The sequence below is a fragment of the Saccopteryx bilineata genome, chromosome 1 (genome assembly GCF_036850765.1).
Source record: "Saccopteryx bilineata isolate mSacBil1 chromosome 1, mSacBil1_pri_phased_curated, whole genome shotgun sequence".
Taxonomy (NCBI): Eukaryota; Metazoa; Chordata; class Mammalia; order Chiroptera; family Emballonuridae; genus Saccopteryx; species Saccopteryx bilineata.
The window spans coordinates 185,089,279-185,110,560 of NC_089490.1; the positions used below are offsets into that span (position 1 = coordinate 185,089,279).

The 21,282-nt window shown below is 42.4% G+C and overlaps 1 protein-coding gene across 5 annotated transcripts in view; it reads left to right on the top strand.

The window, feature by feature from the left end:
- Window positions 1-291: 291 nt before the first annotated feature.
- The window catches only part of NR3C2 (nuclear receptor subfamily 3 group C member 2), a 313,282-nt gene continuing 292,291 nt past the window's right edge, over window positions 292-21,282 (top strand). The window contains exons 1-3 of one of the 5 annotated variants that reach the window (XM_066281147.1): window positions 2,362-2,676; window positions 3,469-3,684; window positions 8,192-9,944. In XM_066281147.1, coding sequence (XP_066137244.1) covers window positions 8,194-9,944 — 1,751 coding nt within the window. In that variant the 5' untranslated portion in view covers window positions 2,362-2,676; window positions 3,469-3,684; window positions 8,192-8,193. Of the gene's footprint in view, window positions 415-518; window positions 666-1,835; window positions 2,024-2,361; window positions 2,677-3,468; window positions 3,685-8,191; window positions 9,945-21,282 lie in introns of those variants that run through there. The other 4 variants (XM_066281159.1, XM_066281166.1, XM_066281153.1 and 1 more) reach the window with 4 other exon arrangements.

Genomic DNA, 21,282 nt, shown 5'->3' on the forward strand with positions numbered 1-21,282 from the left:
GGGCGCGGAGAGCCGCGCTGCGGGACAGCCGACGCGGGATCACCCCGCGGGATTTCCCGGCTCCCGGGCCACCGCTGTCACAGCCCCGAAGACCAGCAGCCCCAGAGAGGGGTCCGCTTGAGGCCGGCCGCCGTTGCCGGGGGCGGGCGGGCGGGCGCCCGCGTCCCTCTCTGCGCGATTTGGCGCCGGCGCCTCGCCTGCTCCTGCAGGGTAGCAACACTACTGCTCTATTGCTCTACCCACCGTCAGAAGGGCGACCGCTGGGATTACCGTCCTCTCCATCCTTCCCGCCGATCAGCTAATATTGGACTTGCTGGTGGCGACGGTGGCGGCGGCGGCGGCGGCCGGAGTCTCGCTGCCCCCCTCCCCGCCCCTTCGCCCCGGCCCCAGCCTCCCCACCATGTCCTAGAAAAGGTGAGTGCAGCGAGTCACTGCACTGACATCAGCGGGAGGGGACCCGGGGAGCTCCGGGGCGGCCCTGGTGAAGGTGGGGTGCGCGCAGAGGTGGGCTGCGGGCAGGAGACTCGGTGCCCGCCCGGCCGCCTCCGGCCAGGGGTGCTGGGCAGCGGGTAGGCGAGCGATCGCGGCAGCTGTCCCTGCACCGTTCTAACCTAGATTTTGCAAGAAGCTGAGATCCAGGGCCAGGCAGGCTCTCAGTAAAGGAGGTAAAAACTTAGTAAAACAGACACGTCCATTCCTTTAATAATGAATAATTTGGCAGCGCATGCTGAGCTGACGCCTCCTCGCGTGCCCGGGCTCGAGGTCCGGGACACCCCTCGGTCCTGCCTGCCGCCCGCCCTCCGCCCGGGTGCGATCGATGCCCGACTGCTCGCCGGGCCAGGAGAGCGCGCGTGACGGCGGGCCCCGCGGGGAAGTTGGGACACTTGGCCGGGACTCTTCGCTGCGGGGTCGATGGGGGCCGCTCCGCGCAGGGGAAAGCTAAACACCTGAGTCGGGGGTCGGGACGGGCCCTCCCGCGCCGCCGCTGTCGTCCTCGCTGCCAGGGAGTTCCCTACCTGGAAAGGCTGGAAGTTTGTCTTCTTGCTCTCGGGGTCGGAAATCCCGAAGCTTAATTAACTGTAAGGCGAGGAGGGGCCTTTGGGCACAGGGTGAACGCCTCCACCATGACTTACGCGGGCGCGGGGCAAGGGTGAGGAGGGAGGTGCGCAGCAGCTGGCGCCGAGCTGCGGGTCGCCGAGGGCCAGGGGACCAGATTTAGGTGTGTACGTCACTGGTGCCGACTCCGGGCCAGCTGGGAGCCTACAGGCGAGGCTCAAACGCGGACCCTCAAAGTCCTTAGGAAATCAAAGTTAAGAAGTCCAGCGTTTGGGTGGGCGAGAGGAGAGTCGAGGTGGGGGCGACTAGAGGGAAACAGAAATTTCTTCTCGCAGATGCCGGATCCTTAGAAGACAGTTCGGTTCCTAAACCCCTTCTATATGTTTCTCCAAATTTATGCACCCCTCCCACCCATTATAAAGAAGTGAATATCCTCGATCGGTAGGCTTTCTTTCTAATTGAACCAGTGGAAAAATCCTACACCAATATACTAAATACAGCAACAAAATTATGAGAGAGAGCAATAACTCTTGACCCTGGCACTTTATTTTTTGGTGGGGGTGGGGAACTGGGTGAGAGGCTGTGTGTGTTTAAAGGGTTGAGCTACCCCGAAAAGCACCCGCTTTTCCTGCACGGTTAAAATAAGGAAATTCAAATCGAGTGGGAACGTGATCCTTTTGCATGTTGGCAGCGGACGCTGCGGCTGCTCTACTTGAGAGGTAACTCGGGAGACCCAGGAAAGGGGCGTGGAGAGAACCTTAGGGGTCGGGTGAAGCCCACGCGGGAATCCTTCCGTGCACGCGGAAGCTGTGGGTGGAGCCCGGGCCAGGGTTGCCCTTCACCTGGCGCTGCAGGTGGAGAGTGTGAGGGGACACCACCTTGACTGGCTCTCGGAAAAACCGACTTAAACCGCGTCACCACACTTTGCACGTCTTTCCAGATATCCTGGGATCATTAGGAGAGTCAGGTGGGTGCACACAAGCTGAGCAAGGAGGGGGCCGAGGATCAGCGTGCAGAGGGTGCCTACTGCCTAGTGTCGTAGCCACTGCCCGGCACCCCAAACGCGCACCGCTCCTGCGGCTTTAAGGGAGCCGCGAGTCCAGGCTGTGTCGCAGCAACTTTGTATCAGTCATGTCGCCCTCCTAGTGACTGACAGCGATGATTGCCCAATGAGAAGCCACCCTGACCCATGCAGCGTGGAGCCTTGCTTTCCTCCGGGCCAATAGGAAGCAACCTGAACTTTATCTGGACATGTGACCCGCTTTTAAAAGCCGGCCCACTCCCCCTCCGGGCTTTGGCCCGCCCTCTCTCCCTCTCTCCCTCCCTATTTCGTCCGCCCTGTCCCTGCCCCTACACCTGGCCCAGCCCGGTCCTCTCCGCCCCTCCGCACCCGGGTGTCATTGGACGGGGGAGACGCAAGCCAACTTCAGGCTGCTTGGAAGAAGCCCGTGCAGTCACCTGGGTGCAAGAGCGTTGCTGCCTCGGGCTCTCCCGCTGCAGGGGGAGCGGCACTCGCTGGCCTGGATGTGGTTGGATTTAGGGGGGCTCCGCAGCAGGAGTGTCGTAGCTTTGGCGAGCGCTGCAACAGGTAGACGCCGAGACGGACCCCGGCCGAGGCAGGTGTGTAGGGGTGCGCCGCGGGGCGCCGCTTGCCGACCTGGACGTGCGGCCGCGGAACGGGAGCGTGCACTTTGCTGGGCGAAGTGGCTGCGTAATTCGGAGGCACAGTCAGTATAGTGCTGTGTGCTTGTTGTTTTGTTTTGGTTTTCCACTTTTTCCCCCCTTTGGCCGCCAGAGGACTATTTTGGGAAAGTTTGGCCACTTTGGATAAATGCCCTCTAACGAGCGGCTTTCAGCCGCTTTTTGCAGTGGGAGGTCTACCACCACCCTTTTCTTTCCCCAAGATGAATTTCGGGTCGTTTGCCTAGTACAATTTTTAAAGGACGTTTGAATAATATTTTTTCCCTCTGTCAATTGCAGAGGCATCCAAATCTCAGCTGGAGATGTAGCTTATTAAGGGCAGTTGAAGGAGAGAGAGATCCTGATAGATCCTGCAATGAAGGGGGCTCTGGAAATTCGTGCATTGCCCGTTCCCCCGTTCCTTGGTATTCAGGAAACTCTTGAGGGAGATTCAGCTTTCTGTGGCATCAGTTGAAATTCTAAAGGCAGTAACGAAGGGATGAAGCTTCTTTTGGTGGCATCCGTAACCGTCTACTGAATTTAGGTGCAGGGTTTTTCTACAGAATTTTTTTAAGACAGATTTCAGTCATAAAGGTTTATGGCACCATAGCTTTTAACTATTATTACATAGAAGTTAGGAAAACTTTCATTTGATAGCAGACAAGTTTTGGAAACTGCTGAATTTCAAACGCACTAAATTGCCTTATACCTTTTGTATTGCCATTTCTCTAGGTGCTGTTAATTGATGATATTTACAAAGTAATGATAACAGCGTTCTCCAGCGAAGTTCTTCTGGGAAGTTTTAATTTTATGTTTGACTTCGTGGCAGCTGTCATGGAAATGTCTGAGGACAAGCTTTTAAAAATAAAGAAGAGCTTTTTCCTTTAAGGGATAAGAAATAGTTTTGTTTGGGGATTTTGGAAAGATCAGGTGGCTCAGTTGAATTAGGTGAGTGAATAGAAATCAGGTGTGCTCAGTTCTAACTGGTTCTCCTGCACGCTTAGGTGACCTTGGGCAGGTTTCTATCATTCGCCTCATCTATAAACGACGGGAACATAATGGTTCTGTAGTGGGGATGACAGAAAAATAGTTACATACAACAAACTTGCAACTGTACAACCAGTGCAAATTGTAACATTCTTACGATTCTGATCTTTTAGATGCCATATTACAGTGAAATAACTATATAAAATTATGCATTTAAAATGGAACAGTGTTTTGGGGGGATATTAAAAGTGAAAGTGTTTTCAGATAAAATACAAATATGCAAGAGTCTTTGTTAATAACCCTGAAAAAAACTACTTCCTTATGGAAAAGGGCAATTTAACACAGGCTATAAAACATAAAAATTTTAACGTCAGATTTTTCCTTTGCAAAAAGAGTATTGAAGAGCATGTATGTGGTTTAAAGTAGAACTTCAGCAGTGCTTCTCCTTACTTTTCTTATGTGAAATTCCCTTTATTTTATGTGGGTAGGCCATTTACATGAAAATTAAAGGGTCATAAGGGTTTTTGACTTTGTCCCAAAGAAGCCTCTGTTATAATCCCATTGTACAGGAGACAACTTTAATTATGTATAAGCTAAATTTGTAGACCAGTACCTTATAGGTTAGTAACAAAAACTTTCCCTTTACTTTTTGGATAGTAAGTTCTATGAGAATCATAAATTCCCTAGCTAATATTTTTAGTATTCACTAATAAGTTCAAGTTGACTGAAATTCTGTTGAAGCCATGGTAATTATGCCAGTTCCAAAGGGACAACTTAGGTTTCATGGATAACTTAGGAAATAAATCTCTTATCTGATCCATTTCTTTACGGAGAAGATGAGTTAAGATAATAGAGAGAATTCAGCACAAATATTTCACTACACCTATTTTTGAAAAGGTCTGATCTTTAAAAATGTTTCCAGTGGAAACCATGCAGATCCTAGATGTCCTCTATTCTTCTGTGTTTGTTGCCAGCCTTGACTCTGTTCTCTTTGTTGAGAGGTGCATGAGGTTGGTAGATGAGAAGAATACCCGATCAAAGCTAATTTAGAATTCAGCAAATCCTGTTGCATTGTTAAGGGAGTTTAAGGCTAACTAAACAAGACTTGGGAAGTTGTGATCAGCTACATGATGTTAACTGATAAGGTACTTGCTTGTAGAGTGCTTTCAGAGTGTCCTTGCCCTCCATTTCCCATATAGATTCTCTTTAAATCTTCGTAAAACCTCAGAAATCTGAGCTTTGATTCCTATTTTTGGACAGAGTGATGAAAACGTCCCTTGGAATATCAGTAGTTGTTCTGTGACAAAAAGGTGCAGTGGTCCAATTTATGTAGGGAATGCTGGATTCAAAAGGAAACAGGTTTCTCTGCACTGGCGAGCTGGCTGCCCAGGAGTTTTAGCATGCAGGTTTACACGGGGAAACTTCAAAAATACTGCAAGTGATCCTCCTTTCCAGAAGGGAATTTGGACAATAGATTTTTGGAGAGGGATCTGCATGGGGATTCCCCTTCAGACTCTGGGAAAATAGGCCTATTGCCTAGGGCCTAGGGAAATGGGGCTGTGGGTGGGTGAGTGGGGAGGGCTGAGGCTGCAGAAGCCTTTAGTAAGGGTGCCTAGGCAAGGGTGACTTCCAGGCATTTGGGTGGAGGGACGGTGGTTCACTTTACCAAAACAGAATGTGGGTTTAGGGACTGGGTTGAGGGGAGAGGGGTGATACACAGAAAGTGTTCAGTTTTGAACATGAATAGACCTGTTACCTGTGGTGTTGGATGAATTGGAAGCCAAAACATCCATCCCTTAGATGTACATCCCTTCCAGTTTGGTATGGGAAGGATGAATACTCTTAGGTAGATGTCGAAGAAGCACATAATATTTACTGATATTTTTCAACCTCTGGCTATGACTAAATGTTTGGGGTTTTTTTTCGTTTGTTTTAATAAAGTGGAAAGGCCAATAGTAGCCATTTCAGTCCCATGTCACTATGCAGGGTTTTGTTTTGTTTCCCCCAACTTTTACTTGGCTTTTCTCCACACTAAGTTTTTTTTGGCTGGAGCTACCAGATAACCACCTCAGCCTCTGCAGTTTGATTTATTTCCCAGTGCTTTGGGATTGATTCCTGCTTCAGGATTTATAGAATAATGCTCTTTAAGTAAAAGTAAGCTCCATAATTGGTAGGGTTTAATGGTCACAAATTATTGAGTACTGATTATATTATAACTAGTTGACATTTTTTTAAAAATCACTTTGCTGTCAGTTTGGGATGCAATGGAGAAATTTAGAAAGTTTCTGCCTCCTGAGACTTGAAACTAGTGTAGAATACAGAAAAGGTAGAGGTGATTACAGTATGCAGACAATTTGGGCATGACATTTCATTAGAGAGCCTCGTGATCGCTGTTGCCAATTTATTTGGTAGAGTCATCATTCTTTTTCTGTGTTAATTAATATAAGTTCTGGAGCAAAAGGACTTGCTAGTCTCTTTTTAATGAGGGAAAGATAGGGAGGATGGAGCTAGGAGTAGCAAAATGGGTAAAAGGAGGCGAGGCCGAAAGTAATATTTGTGTGCGGAACAGCTGAAAACGTGTCTTTTAGGATCAGGACCTTTATTTGGGTCATAGCTTGTTTAGACAACCAAAAGGATTTGAAAAGTGAATACATAATAATTTTTGGAATTTTATATATTAAAATGTACGAATAAAATTTTTACTGAGAATAAGTTAATTTTCTTTACTCTGGTGGTTCTTATTGGGGTGGTTATTTTGTTCCCCAACCCCACCCTAAGAATCTTTGGTAATGTCTGGAGACATTTTTGGCTGTCATAACTGGGGTGGGGGCTGCTGCTAGCATCTAGTAGGGAGGGATCAGGGATGTGCTAAAACATCTTACATGCATGGACAGACCTCCATGACAATTATCAGTCCCAAATGCCAGTAATGCCAAGGTCGAGATGACCTTGGTGAGGAGAGAGACTTAGGATCAGATTCTAGCTCTGCTACTTAGCTCTTTGCCTGTGCCTCAGTTTCCCCACTTGCATCATTTATATAATACTTTCACCAATCTTAAAGGGTTGTTTATAAGGGTAAATAAGTTAATGTGTGTGAAATGTTTATAATATTGCTTTGAATTATATACTACATAAGAATTATATAAATATAGCCTATTAAAATCTGCCGGTGAAATATATAGAGAGAGCCAATGGGTATGATTGTATATCTAAAGCAATCCTGTGGGGTCCCTGAGCATGGGGACTGTGCCTGTTTTGTTCATCACTATAGATTCAGTGACTGGTTGTAGACCCAGGATGTAGCAAACACTTGATAAATATTTGTTGAATGAATGAACACATAAGTTGTCAGAACCCATCTTGAACTTCCTCCATTTACTGTGGAGGATGAAACTGTCAAGAGTCCTTTTAGCTCAGGGTGCATGTCAGAGTCCTCACCGGTATTGAAATAACAAAGAGCCTGTCGTTCCTGACATATCCTCTCTGTGCTATGGACCATCTTAGTAAATCAGATTATATGAATCTTTACTTTTTAGAATTGACATTAAGTTATCTTGGTCAATAATGCATTTTAAGATAATCTTACTGTTTTAAAAAATAATTCCTAAATTGTTTTTTCTGTGATAATTCACTCAATAACTTTATATTGGGAAATGGTAACATTAATTGCATTTAAAAATTTTTTTTAGTAAAACCACATCTTAGATATTGGAAGCAGCGTCCATAGCCCAAAAGATTCAAAAGCCTTTGGAGTTAGAAGATGTAGTTTTAAACCTGATTTTGTCTTTGTCATTTATTATGTCTTTAACCTTGGGCAAGTCACCTACCTAAGTCCTCAGTTTCCCCTTTGTTTGTTTCTTGGTCCCCAGGATTACTTTGAATATTAAATAAGTTAACAGTTGTAAATATTCTTTGCAAACTCTAAAGGCTGTATTATAGAACTATGTTATTTTTATTTGGATGCAAAATACTTTTATATAATTGCCTATTGAGTCTGGCTTCTGGACAGGTTAGTCAATGCTCTGTTTTATCAGCATCGAAACAGGTAACTTTTTAAAATAACTAGAAGTATTGCTTAGCATAAGTAGAATGTGTACTTACAGCTTAGTACAGCGAGTTTCAACCTTTTTCATTTCATGGCATACATAAACTAATTACTAAAATTCTGCAGCACACCAAAAAATGTATTTTTTGCCGATCTGACAAAAAAAATAGGTATAATTTTGATTCACACTGGGGTGCTATTGTTTTGGCTGTTGTCATTTTTATTTTTATTTTTTTTGACAATGTAAGGGAAAAGAGGTCAGTGCCTCTGACTAAAGAGTCAGGTAGTGCATGTTTTAAAAATTCTTGCAGTGCACTAGTTGAAAATTGCTGGCTTAGTCACTGGAATTTTGGAATGTCACTTAGGATTGTATTGCTATAAATGATTCTAATTCAATTTTTTTAATATAAATTTATTTGTTAGCTATGGAGACCAAAGGCTACCACAGTCTCCCTGAAGGTCTAGATATGGAAAGACGGTGGGGTCAAGTTTCTCAGGCTGTGGATCACTCTTCCCTGGGACCTACACAGAGGACAGATGAGAATAACTACATGGAGATTGTCAATGTAAGCTGTGTTTCCGGTGCTATTCCAAACAACAGTACTCAAGGAAGCAGCAAAGAAAAACAAGAACTACTCCCTTGCCTTCAGCAAGACAATAATCGGTCTGGGATTTTAACGTCTGATATTAAAACCGAGCTGGAATCTAAGGAACTTTCAGCAACTGTAGCTGAGTCCATGGGTTTATACATGGATTCCATAAGAGATGCCGACTACCCCTATGATCAGCAGAACCAACAAGGAAGCATGAGTCCAGCAAAGATTTATCAAAATGTTGAACAGCTGGTGAAATTTTACAAAGAAAATGGCCATCGCCCTTCCACGTTAGGTATGAGCAGGCCCTTGAGATCATTTATGTCTGATCCTGGGAACTCTCTAAATGGCGGGGTCATGCGTACTATTGTTAAAAGTCCTATCATGTGCCATGAGAAGAGCCCGTCTGTGTGCAGCCCTCTGAACATAACGTCTTCAGTGTGCAGCCCTGCTGGAGTTAGCTCTGTGTCCTCCACCTCGGCCAGCTTTGGCAGTTTCACAGTGCACAGCCCTGTCACCCAGGGGACTCCCTTGACATGCTCCCCTAACATTGAGAATCGAGGTTCCAGGTCACACAGCCCAGCACACGCCAGCAACGTGGGCTCTCCTCTCTCCAGTCCGTTAAGTAGCATGAAGTCTCCCATTTCCAGCCCGCCAAGTCACTGCAGTGTAAAATCTCCAGTCTCCAGTCCTAACGTCACTCTGCGATCCTCTGTGTCCAGCCCGGCAAATATCAACAACTCAAGGTGCTCTGTTTCCAGCCCTTCCAACACAAATAACAGATCCACGCTTTCCAGCCCAACTGTGAGTACTGTGGGTTCTATTTGTAGCCCCGCAAACAATGCCTTCAGCTACACGGCTTCTGGCACCCCTTTGGGATCCATTGCGGCCCGGGATGTGGTTCCGAGTCCAGACACACTTGAGAAAGGTGCTCAAGAGGCCCCGTTTCCCAAGACCGAGGAGGTGGAGAATGCCATCTCTAATGGTGTGACCGGCCAGCTTAACATTGTCCAGTACATAAAACCAGAGCCAGATGGAGTTTTTAGCAGCTCGTGTCTAAGAGGAAATAGCAAAATAAATTCCGATTCTCCATTCTCAGTACCAATAAAACAGGAATCAACCAAGCATTCGTGTTCAGGCGCCTCTTTCAAAGGGAACCCAACTGTAAACCCATTTCCATTCATGGATAGCTCGTATTTTTCCTTTATGGATGATAAAGACTATTATTCTCTATCAGGCATTTTAGGGCCACCTGTGCCCGGCTTTGATGGTAACTGTGAAGGCAGCAGCTTCTCCCTGGGGATTAAACAGGAACCAGATGATGGGAGCTATTACCCAGAGGCCAGCATCCCTTCATCTGCCATCGTTGGTGTGAATTCAGGTGGACAATCCTTTCACTATAGGATTGGTGCTCAAGGTACAATATCTTTATCACGAGCGGCTAGAGACCAATCTTTCCAACACCTGAGTTCCTTTCCTCCTGTCAATACATTAGTGGAGTCGTGGAAATCACACGGTGACCTGTCATCTAGACGAAGTGATGGATATCCGGTCCTAGAGTACATTCCAGAAAATGTGTCAAGGTAAGGTGGCTTTTTCTTCGTTTTTGAAAAATCACGACTTTATAAAACATGGATGGTCGGCATGATATTTACAGTTGACAAATGAAACACATTTCAGTTTACTGTTCTATTTATATTTTCAGGATGTCAGGATGGCCATTTAATGTTCCCCTTCTGCTTGTTGGTATAATGTCACTACTTTTTTTAAATAGAGAAACAAAAATGTTCTTAAAATTTCTTAGAAAGTATTTTGTGATTTTGAAGGAGCCTTTATAAGGTGCTATACCCCCACCGCGGCCCCCTTGTTGCCTGTTGTAGGTATTTGCAAAAAGTTTGGTTTCTGCTTCTTGTTACTATGTTTACTTTAGCAGACTAGTGCCCTCTTTTTTTCCCCCCTCTAGCTTTATACTGGTTCATTAAAACTGCTTTAAATTAGTTTCTTTGTGGTTTTAGTCTTTTTTCTTCTTTTTTTAGTTTTCTTTATTAATTCATTGGCTGTGAAAAATGAAATTGAACCTCAAGTCTGTTACCCAGAGCTCCCCACTTTTTTGTCTTTTTCTAGTTAGGTTAATTGTATGGAAGTTGTGGTTTTCAATACAAATAAATCATTTCCTTAACTGTTGAGGGCTTTTAAAGAATCAGCACTGCTAAAATTACTAAGTGGACAGTCTGACTTTCTTACTCGTATTGGAAGTGAAATATGTCACTGCAGTTTTGAATTGGTATATTTATAACTTTTAAGATCTGCAAGAAGACATGCATACCTTACTGTAAAATATCTCTTGGTTTTCCTTGTTGCAGATAGCATAACTATTTTTTTTATTAATTATAATGGGGTGACAATAAATCGGGGTACATATGTTCAGAGAAAACATCTCCAGGTTATTTTGACAGTTATGTTGCATACCCATCAGTCAAATTATCTTCCGTCACCTTCTATCTGGTTTCCTTTGTGCCCCCCCCCACTGTAACCACCACACTCTTGTCCATGTCTCTTAGTCTCATTTTTATGTCCCAACTATGTATGGAATAATGCAGTTCTTAGTTTTTTCTGATTTACTTATTTCACTCCGTATAATGTTATCAAGGTCCATCCATGTTGTTGTAAATGATCTGATGCCATCATTCTTATGGCTGAGTAGTATTCTATAGTGCAGCGGTTCTCAACCTGTGGGTCACAACCCCGGCAGGGTCGCCTAAAGCCATCGGAAAATACATAATGCATATCAGGATTTACATTCCGAATCATAACTATAGCAAAATTACAGTTATGAAGTAGCCACCAAAATTATTTTTTGGTTTGGGGTCACCGCAACATGAGAAACTGTATTGTGGGGTCACGGCATTAGAAAGGTTGAGAACCACTGCTATAGTGTATATGTGCCACATCTTCTTTATCCAGTCTTCTATTGAAGGGCTTTTTGGTTGTTTCCATGTCTTGGCCACTATGAACAATGCTGCAGTGAACATGGGGCTGCATGTGTCTTTATATTTATATGCCAACAACAAAACATCAGAAAATGAACTAAAAAAGTAATCCCCTTTATGGTTGCAACAAAAAAAATAAAATACCTAGAAATAAATATAACAAAGAATGTAAAGGACCTATATAATGAAAACGACAAAACATTGTAAGGGAAATCGAAAAAGATACAATGAAATGGAAAAATATTCCTTGTTCTTGGATAGGAAGAATAAATATAATCAAAATGACCATATTACCCAAAGCAATATACATATTCAATGCAATTCCCATCAAAATTCCAATGGCAGTTTTTAAAGAAATAGAACAAAAAAATCATCAGATTTATATGGAACTATAAAAAACCCTGAATAGCCAAAGCAATCCTAAGGAAAAAGAACGAAGCTGGGGCATTACAATACCTGACTTCAAATTATATTATAGAGCCATGACAAGCATATCTATTAACAAAAAAACAAGGAAGAGATTTTAGATATGACTAAAGGGTGGTTCTAAGTTATACAATGAATACTTGCATTGGACTTTGCTTCAGTGCTATTTTTATTACATGATTGTCATAAATGATCCCTTTATTGGACATATAAAGAATAGGTTTCTTAGGTTTGGTTCTTTCCTTTGGCATCTAGGAATATATGGATATAATACAAAATTTTATTTTGTTCAGGCTATAGGGTTTATGTATATTCCTATATCTCTTTCCTTCTATTTTTTATTTCTAAACCAAGAGCAAAAGCTTTATTCTGTGCATTCTTTTCCTCACCATCAACTCAAACCTGACTCCTCTTGCTTTTATCGAAGCAAACATTCCATAAAAGATAGGTTCTTGCAGCTTCCAACAACATGAGCCCTTTGGTATTTCAGCACAGCCCCTCTCAAATTCTGAATTCTAACACCAGTCAGCAGATAGTGTAGCTTTCACCAGAACCCAAGTCAGTGTGTGTTCTACTGCTAGGACTCTGCTTTACTTACAGAGAAGGAAGTTTTGTGCACAACTTGGATATTGTGGTAAGTGACGTTATTTTTAGCGAATTAGTTTGACGTTGTGTAGCCGGGTTGTCGAATGCATGGCTTTCCCGGTTGAAATCCCAGTTGTGCCACTTGATGCTTCCTGTGCCATGCACATACCCCCCTTCACCACTCTGAGCTCCAGTTTTCTCCTCTGTGAGAAGGGGATGAAACAGTGCCCATCTCAAAGGCCATTAAGACACTCGAGTGAATTTATAAGAAGCACTTTGAAGATCACCAGGTCTGTAGTATATTATTATATACATTTTAGCCATCACCGTTAATGTAATGAAATCTTAAGTGTTTTCACAATCATTTTTTAAAATTTTTATTAATTTTAATTTATCGTGTTAACATGGATTCAAGTTTCCCACTCAATAGAACTCCCTCACCCCCAGCCCTGTATCCCCCATTATACCCCCTTTGTTTTCACAATCTTTAGTTTCCATTTCTTTAGTTTTCTTTTTTTTCATTATGTATATGAAATTCGACAGAATAATTTGGAAGAAGTATTATGTACATAGTTAAAAGAAATATTTGTTGATAATGCATATACTTAAGTTCTACTCTGATTTAAAATGTTATGATTAGGCCCCATACATTTGCTGCTGTGTTTCTGTGTATGCTTTTTTAGTTTCGAAGGTTGTTGACTTGCGAAGCGCCTCCTAATGGTCTAGCTTTAAACATCTTAATGTGAATCAGTGGCCTTGAGCTTACACTGCATTTGTGGGCAATGGAGGTGTTGTCCGGTGTCTGTGCTTGTGTTTTTCAACATTCTCTACTTATGTGTTAATGTAGTCAGAGGGAATCCATTTTTTTTACATAGATGCTGGTATTGTGCTAGTTAATATATGCTTTACAAAAAATTTAATGCCAAAGCTGTAGTGTTACTTGAAGTCTCTGATAGATTACTAATTCTTTATAGCTTTTCCTCATGGATGTTACCCAGGTCTGTTTGTTTAGATCATTCTCAGAATAATATCAGAGGATATAGAGATCTTACTCTGGATTTTACTTTATGTGTTATATTTAATTTAACTTCATCCAAGCATCATCATTGGCTCTTATTTTGTGTCTTTTGAACCAAAATCCAACCTTTTTGCCTATTTTGTAATTTATAATGATGATACTCCATTCCAGGAAATGTTGAATAAATTAATGAACTAAAGGTTGTAAAGGGATCAAGGAAGCATGGAACCACTTGTAGGTTTTATTAACATCCTTTATCTTTTGTTTGAACTCTATATTAAACTGTTTCCTAGTAGATCTCAAAATACAGTTTGAGGTTCCTGAGAACTCAAGGAGATTCATGACGTCGAAAATTATGGATTGGTAGATCCATTGAAAATGGAAGATGGACCAATGAATTTGAATGTAATAGTGTATGAAAAGTTCACTGACAATGCTTTCAGATTCCACATTGCAACTAACCTTTGAGAAACTATTCACTGTCGATTTTCATTGTATCAAAGAATCATATCTGCATTTATCTACAAAGACCATTGCAATGCTCCTTTTTCCAGAAAGATATCTGTGGGGGGCCAGATTTTCTTTCTATCCTGGAAACAGTATGTATCACCACATGTTGAAAGCAGAAGTAGCTATGAAAGTCCAGCTGTCTCCTATTAGGCGAGCAATAGACTTGCAAAAATGTAAAACAGTGCCCATCTTCTCACTAGAGTTTTCATTTTTGAAAATATTTTTGCATAAAATGTGTTTATGTTAATATATAATGACTTGTTTTTAAATTATTTAAAATATTAGTTGCAATTTCTGCCTGACCTATGGTGGCACAGTGGATGGAGTGTTGACCTGGAACACTGAGGTCGAATCCCTGGTTTTGCCTGGTCAAGGCACATATGGGAGTGGATGCTTCCTATTCCTTTTCCCTTCTTTCTCTTTCTCTCTCTCTCTCTCCTCTCTAAAATGCATAAATTTAAAAAATCTTTAAAAAGTCTCTTTAGGCCCTGGCCGGTTGGCTCAGCGGTAGAGCGTCGGCCTAGCGTGCGGTGGACCCGGGTTCGATTCCCGGCCAGGGCACACAGGAGAAGCACCCATTTGCTTCTCCACCCCTCCACCTCGCTTTCCTCTCTGTCTCTCTCTTCCCCTCCCGCAGCCGAGGCTCCATTGGAGCAGGGATGGCCTGGGCGCTGGGGATGGCTCTGTGGCCTCTACCTCAGGCGCTAGAGTGGCTCTGGTCACAACATGGCGACGCCCAGGATGGGCAGAGCATCGCCCCCTGGTGGGCAGAGTGTCGCCCCATGGTGGGCGTGCCGGGTGGATCCTGGTCGGGCGCATGCGGGAGTCTGTCTGACTGTCTCTCCCTGTTTCCAGCTTCAGAAAACTGAAAAAGAAAAAAAAAAAGAAAAAAAAATCTCTTTAAAAAAATAGTAGTTATAATTTCTAAAATGGTAATTATCAATAAATATAATTCATATAAACCAAAGCTCTTGATGTCCTCAATAGATATTAAGAGATTAGAGATGTCTTGAGACCCCGAAATTGAGACTTGCTGGTCTATGCTATTCTATACACTCATTGGTAGTTAATGAAGAAAAGAGATACTACTTAATTTGTGCTAGCCTTACTGACTGTTATGCTGAGAAAAGAGTGCCCTATTCAAATAAGAAAGATGATTCTCATCTAGGTTAATTTTTCAAGCTGATAAAAATGAGTAATGTCTGGGAAGTGCATGTTGCTGTCCATTGGGTCAGAGTGACGATGGATGTCGTCATCTCTCTGCCAGTAGTTTTCAGTGAGTGGATGGTTCGACCGCCACCTTGTCAAGTAGACTATGGCAGAGCTGAATGTAAAGCTCTCAGGATGGACACTGGACCTCACTGTGTCATATAGATTGGTGTTGCCCTGTCGGCTGGGACACAAACAGAACTGTAGCCTTGAGTGAGTCACAGCTTCTTAAGCCTCAGTTTCTTTTTCTTTGAGGCAGTTAATATTATGAGCTAAGTACATGTTTCCTGTTTATTTTTTTTTTCCTTTTAAGCATTTATTGTTTAGTAAAATTTCTGTAAAGTCTGGCTGACTGTCCTATGACTTTTCTTTTTTCTTTATATTAGTTGGGTTGACATTGGTTAACAAGATTATATAGGTTTCAGGGATAGAAGTCTACAACCTGTCATCAGTACACTGTGTGGTGTGTTCACTACTTCAAGTCAAGTCTCCTTCCAACACCATTTTGTCCTGGTCTGTATCCTTTAACATATTTGCTTAAGAGGTTTGAAGTATATTTTAATCACAAGTCTAGTTCTGTAGTTTCCAGGGTAGTCGGGATAGAAAAATCGTTTACCATTTAAAAGTAAAAGTGAGTAGGCGTGACCTATCATTTTACTTTGAAAAGCAGATTTTTAAAAAATCAGATCTTTCCATTTGCAAAATTTAACACTATGAATTTCTTGTTCTTTGAATTTATACTATTTTTTGGGGGAATAGGTTTTACCTGTTGACATAGGATTGATTGGCTGTTTATGGTGATATGGTAGTCACTCAGATAGCATCATAACACAGTGCTAACACAGACTTAGACTTTTGAATATAAAGTTCACTATTTCAAAGGGTGTGTTCTGGTAGGTTTCAAGACAAGCCATAAGGTATTTATCTTAATATATGCTGCATTTTTTTTTCATGATAGAATGAAACAATTTAGTTTATTACCTACAGTTATTTTTTATGTTTCAATTGTCCCTGGAGTTTGTTATTGTTGTTTTTTTACAGAGAGAGGGGGGGGGTAGATAGGGACAGACAGACAGGGACGGAGAGAGATGAGAAGCATCAATCATCAGTTTTTCGTTGCGACACTTTAGTTGTTCATTGATTGCTTTCTCATGTGCCTTGACCATGGGCCTTCAGCAGACTGAGTAACCCCTTGCTTGAGCCAGCGACCTTGGGTCCAAGCTGGTGAGCTTTGCTCAAACCAGATAAGCCTGCGCTCAAGCTGGTGACCTCGGGGTCTTGAACCTGGGTCCTCTGCATCCTAATCCAACGCTCTATCCGCTGCACCACCGCCTGGTTAGGCTGTCCCTGGAGTTTTTTGAAACTCACCTTTCATAATAAACCAAAACTTTCAGAATTCAAGGAGTTTGTTATAGAGTTTGCCCTGTCTCTTAGCAAATTTTCTGAGTAAAGCCCTGAGATGTAAATATCTCTCTGTAATGCAAAGGATGAAAGAATGATGGGTTTTGGGGTGGGGAGAGAGATTGATTGATTGTTGATGTTTACTATAATAAATAAATCCATTAAGGGTTGCTTAGGTCATTTGGAAATAAAAACATAGAACTTTTCTGTTTCTTATTATTTGTCTCATAATATTTTGACTTTGAAGTTGCTAGTGTACCTAGAATTCCTCCAGGTTAGTGTTCTAAATATTTTTAGAAATGATTTTCAAATAAGAGATTTGCTTCTCCTGATGATTCATTCACTTTCATTCATCTTTGGTATTCTGGTACAAGTGATAATTTTATTTAAAAAAAATTAAGTTAGTGGCTTTTAGTCTACAAACCACTATGTGTAGTGTGCTTTTATACATTTTGCTTTTACTGTCACAAGTATCCTAGGTTTACATGTTAGATTATCATCTATAGCAGGGGTCCCCAAACTTTTTACACAGGGGGCCAGTTCACTGTCCCTCAGACCATTGGAGGGCCAGACTATAAAAAAAACTATGAACAAATCCCTATGCACACTGCACAGATCTTATTTTAAAGTAAAAAAAAAAAACAAAACGGGAACAAATACAATATTTAAAATAAAGAACAAGTAAATTTAAATCAACCAACTGACCAGTATTTCAATGGGAACTATGCTCCTCTCACTGACCACCAATGAAAGAGGTGCCCCTTCCGGAAGTGCAGCGGGGGCCGGATAAATGGCCTCAGGGGGCCGCATGTGGCTCGAGGGCTGTAGTTTGGGGACCCCTGATCTATAGTATTAGTACATTTTGAGCTATTAATTCATACCTTAAAAAGTTAAACCAGTTCAAAGTATTCAACTTCAGGCAGTTTCCCTACTGGTGATATGCTGAAAGCAGGACCTGGAGATTTACTGTTTATTGATTCCATGCCTCTTGCAATATTGAAATGCTGGGTGTGTCTGACCTTTTCTATTCTTGCAGTGTTTAGCGCAGCAGCAGGTATTATATTGATCGTGATTTAGGAGTAACACTTCACTTCCCGTAATCTTTTGATGTAATTAATTCTTTTTCTCTGAAATAATAGTTCTTTTTCCCCAGGCTTTCAAGAGTTGCTTTAGGTTTGTATCACTCATCTACTGATAAAATTTCAGCTCTGCCGCTAAACAATTTATTACTTTATCTACTAAATTCAAATCAAAAGGAAAATAACTGGCTTCTTGATTGTTTAAATATAGCCATTAGATCATAAATTTTTGTGGGCTTTCCAAAATTTATTAGTGAAAGTTCAGGAAATTTAAACATTTTATATGTTTTCATCTTAAATTTTAGAATCTCTAATTTTAAACTTGTCAAGTGAAGGCTTTGTTTTTCAGGTTTCTTAAAAAAATTAATTTTTAGAAAGAGAAGAAGGGGTGGAGAGAGAAAAAAAGATACATCAATTTGTTTTTTCACTTATTTATACATTCACTGGTTGATTGTTGTAAGTGCCTTGATTGGGGATTGAACCCACAATTTTGGGTTATCGGGATGATGCCTTATCTAACAAGCTGAGCTTTCAGTTTTTTGAGTTTTATTCTTTTCTTTATATAGTAAGGAAATGATGTAGTTAAAATGTAATTACATATAAGTGTGTGTTACTTAATTGATGTTCTGTCAACCACTGAATTTCTGATAGTGGTATGGCCAAGGCCAACATTTTTATGTAGAAAAGGTAGAAATTGCTTGTATTTTATGCAAGAAATAGAAAACTCTAGTCTCAGGAAGGAAAGATGGCAAACAAAAGGTAACTTGAATACTTAAAAAGTTAATAACCTAGAGAGAGAGCGAGATAATAACTGGGGATCTGAATTCATAATTGTGGCTGTCACTTAATTTCATTAATGATGACTACTTCATTGGTATGCCACCTCACCTTATATGGGGTGGGGCAAAAGTAGGTGTACAGTTCATATGGAAAACAATACTACTGTATAATTAATAATACGAAAATAAATGGTGTTTACCTACTCACAACTGTAAGCCTATTTTGGCCTCACCCTGTGGATTAGGAGTTGTTGAGACTAATTGACAAACCTTGCCACCCAAACCAGCATGAAATGTCTGTAATCGGCATAATCAACTTCAGATATTCTGACTGGCAAAGGTTACCTAGGCATCTTAGAAAAGGGGAGAAAGGGAGTGGTGGTGGTGTCAGAGTCGGGGTTCATACTTGAGAAGTTTGCAGGGGTTGGGGGTGGGCACTCCCTGCGAGGGGGCAGTTATGTGAGCGGGACCCCGGAGATGGGCAGAAAACACTGGTGCGATCCAGCTGTGTTGTGTGGCTGGCTGTGATAGAGGAGTTTGGGGTGGGAGGAAGAGAGCCTGGAAGAGGTTAGTTGGAGTTAGCTGGAACTAAAAGAGTGGGACTTGAAAGTCACACTAAGAAATTTGCACTTAATTTGGTAGATAATGAGGAGCTATGGAAATGTTGGAATGGGAAGTGGTGTGAGCTGAAGGGCTCTTTGGAAAATCCTTAATTAGGCAGTGTTGGTGGGGTGGATGGCAGCAGAAAGAGCCTTGTTAAGAAGTGAGGGCAGCTGCGCAAGGAGAATAGGAACCTGTTTCTCTGGAGCAGGATGTCGGGGGTAATGGAAAAAGGAGACAGATGTGAGATGTTATACAAGAAGCCTTTGTAGGAGTGGGGGTTTTGTATGAAAATTTTATTTTCAAATAATCACACTCAAAAAAATTGAAAGCCCACTTAAAAAGAACTGTAAGTGAGGACCTTCTCCTGCATAACCACCATAGAACCATCGAAGTCAAGAAATTTAACATCTACTTCGTAGATGTCATTCTTGTTTTGCCAGTTGTGCCGATAAAGTCTCTTCTCGCAGAAGGATCCAGTTAAGAATTGCGTCTTGTGTTTGGTTTTGGCGTCATTTTAGTCTCCATCAGTCTGGGACAGTTCCTCAGTCTTTTCTAGATTTCATGACTTGACAACAGGTATTTATTAGAAAGTCCCTCCATTTGGGCTTGTTGTCTGCTTCCTCATGGCTAGATCAGGTGATGCAGTTTTGGCAGGAACGTCACAGACGTGATGCTGCCTTCTTCTCACTGCTTCCTGCTAGGTGACAAGTGATTATCCTCTGTGCTCTTACCTGTCCCGTTGGATCACCTGATTCAGGTGCTGTTTGCCAGAGATCTCCAAAGTAAGTTGCTCTTTTCCCTTTGCAATTAGGAGATATTTTGGGGAGAGGGACTTTAAAACTGTGTCAACATCCCATTCTCTGTTAGACTTTGTTGATTCATTTAATTATTTCTGTCTGCATGGTGTCATTGTTTCCTATCTTTTGTCATAGGTTGGTTATAGTTGGTCACGGTCCTCATTTCTGAGGTTCAGATTGTTCTGATTTAGCCAGTGGGAACCCATTCAAGCTGGTTTCTGTGTCTTTTTGCCATTCTCCAATTTTTCCCTGAGCACTTTTTTGCTTAAGGCCCATCTTGTACATTATTTCCCATGCTAGTCCTGGAATCAGCCATTTTTTCAGGAGCAATGCCATCTGCCAGATGCTCTACTATCTGTGACTGAGGTCTAACTCTGCATTCAGGGTCACAGTCACGGGGCCATATTCCCCCAAAGGATGCCCTTCTTAGCCTCCTTAGGTGTTGACTGTCCCTGCTGGGCTGTCCTCTTCTTGCTTGTGTTTCTATCTTACACTAGAACACGCAAACACGTGGATGACGCCACCTCTGCTCCAATCCGTACTCTCCACATTGGGCATCAGAGCTACCCTTGGGCTTCATGCCCCACCGTGAGCTGCCACAGCTGGATACCCCCCCACCCCCGCTGTGGATATCTACTTTGCTGTGTCTTGCTTTAATAGCTTTAGGACTAAACTATTGAGGAAGGAATTGATATTTGAGTAGAAGTAGAGAGCAAAGTATGTGGAATATTAGTGGAAAACTCACATATTATAAGCTTGGCGCTCTCTCTCTCTTTTTTTCCATGAGAATAAGGGAAGCAAGGAGACAGACTCCCACATGTACCCTGTCTGGCATCCTCTGGGCAAGCCCATCAGGGGGCAATGCTCTGCCCATTTGAGGCCATTGTTCTGTTGCTCAGCAACCAAGCCATTTTTTTTTTTTTAGCACCCGAGGCAGAGGCTGCAGAGCTGTCCTCAGTGCCCAAGGCCAACTTGTTGATACCAAAAAGTCAGGGCTGTGGCAGCACAGGGGATGGGAGGGGATGGGGGTGGATGGGGGGGTTAGTAGAGAAGTAATTGGTTGCTTCTACCTTCTACTGTGTGCCCTGACTGGGACTCGAACCTGGGACAGCCACATGCCAGGCTTGACACTCTACCTCTGAGCCAACCAGCCAGGGCTAAGCTTGGCTCTCATAAATAATGGCGAGCAGTTAAGAACTATGGAGAGATCAAGAAGTGAAGGCTTGGAGGAGGAGGATTTACCTTGCGGGGAGGGGGAACATGAGTTCTAAGTGCCAAATTGTCTCTGACTGGAAGGGTTCTCCATACTGGTGAAAATGTTGGTCTGGAGGCATGGGACGCTTCTTCTTAGAAGTGGCAATCAATGCGGTCAATGTGGGTGCTATCCAGACAGAGAATGTTTCTAGTGACTCAGGTACAGTTACAAGTGCATTGTGCTAGGATTTTGGAGGAATAGAACCCCATTTAGAATATGAGCAATACATCCTCCTAGAGGAGACAGAGAGTGTAGAGAATCAAGATAGT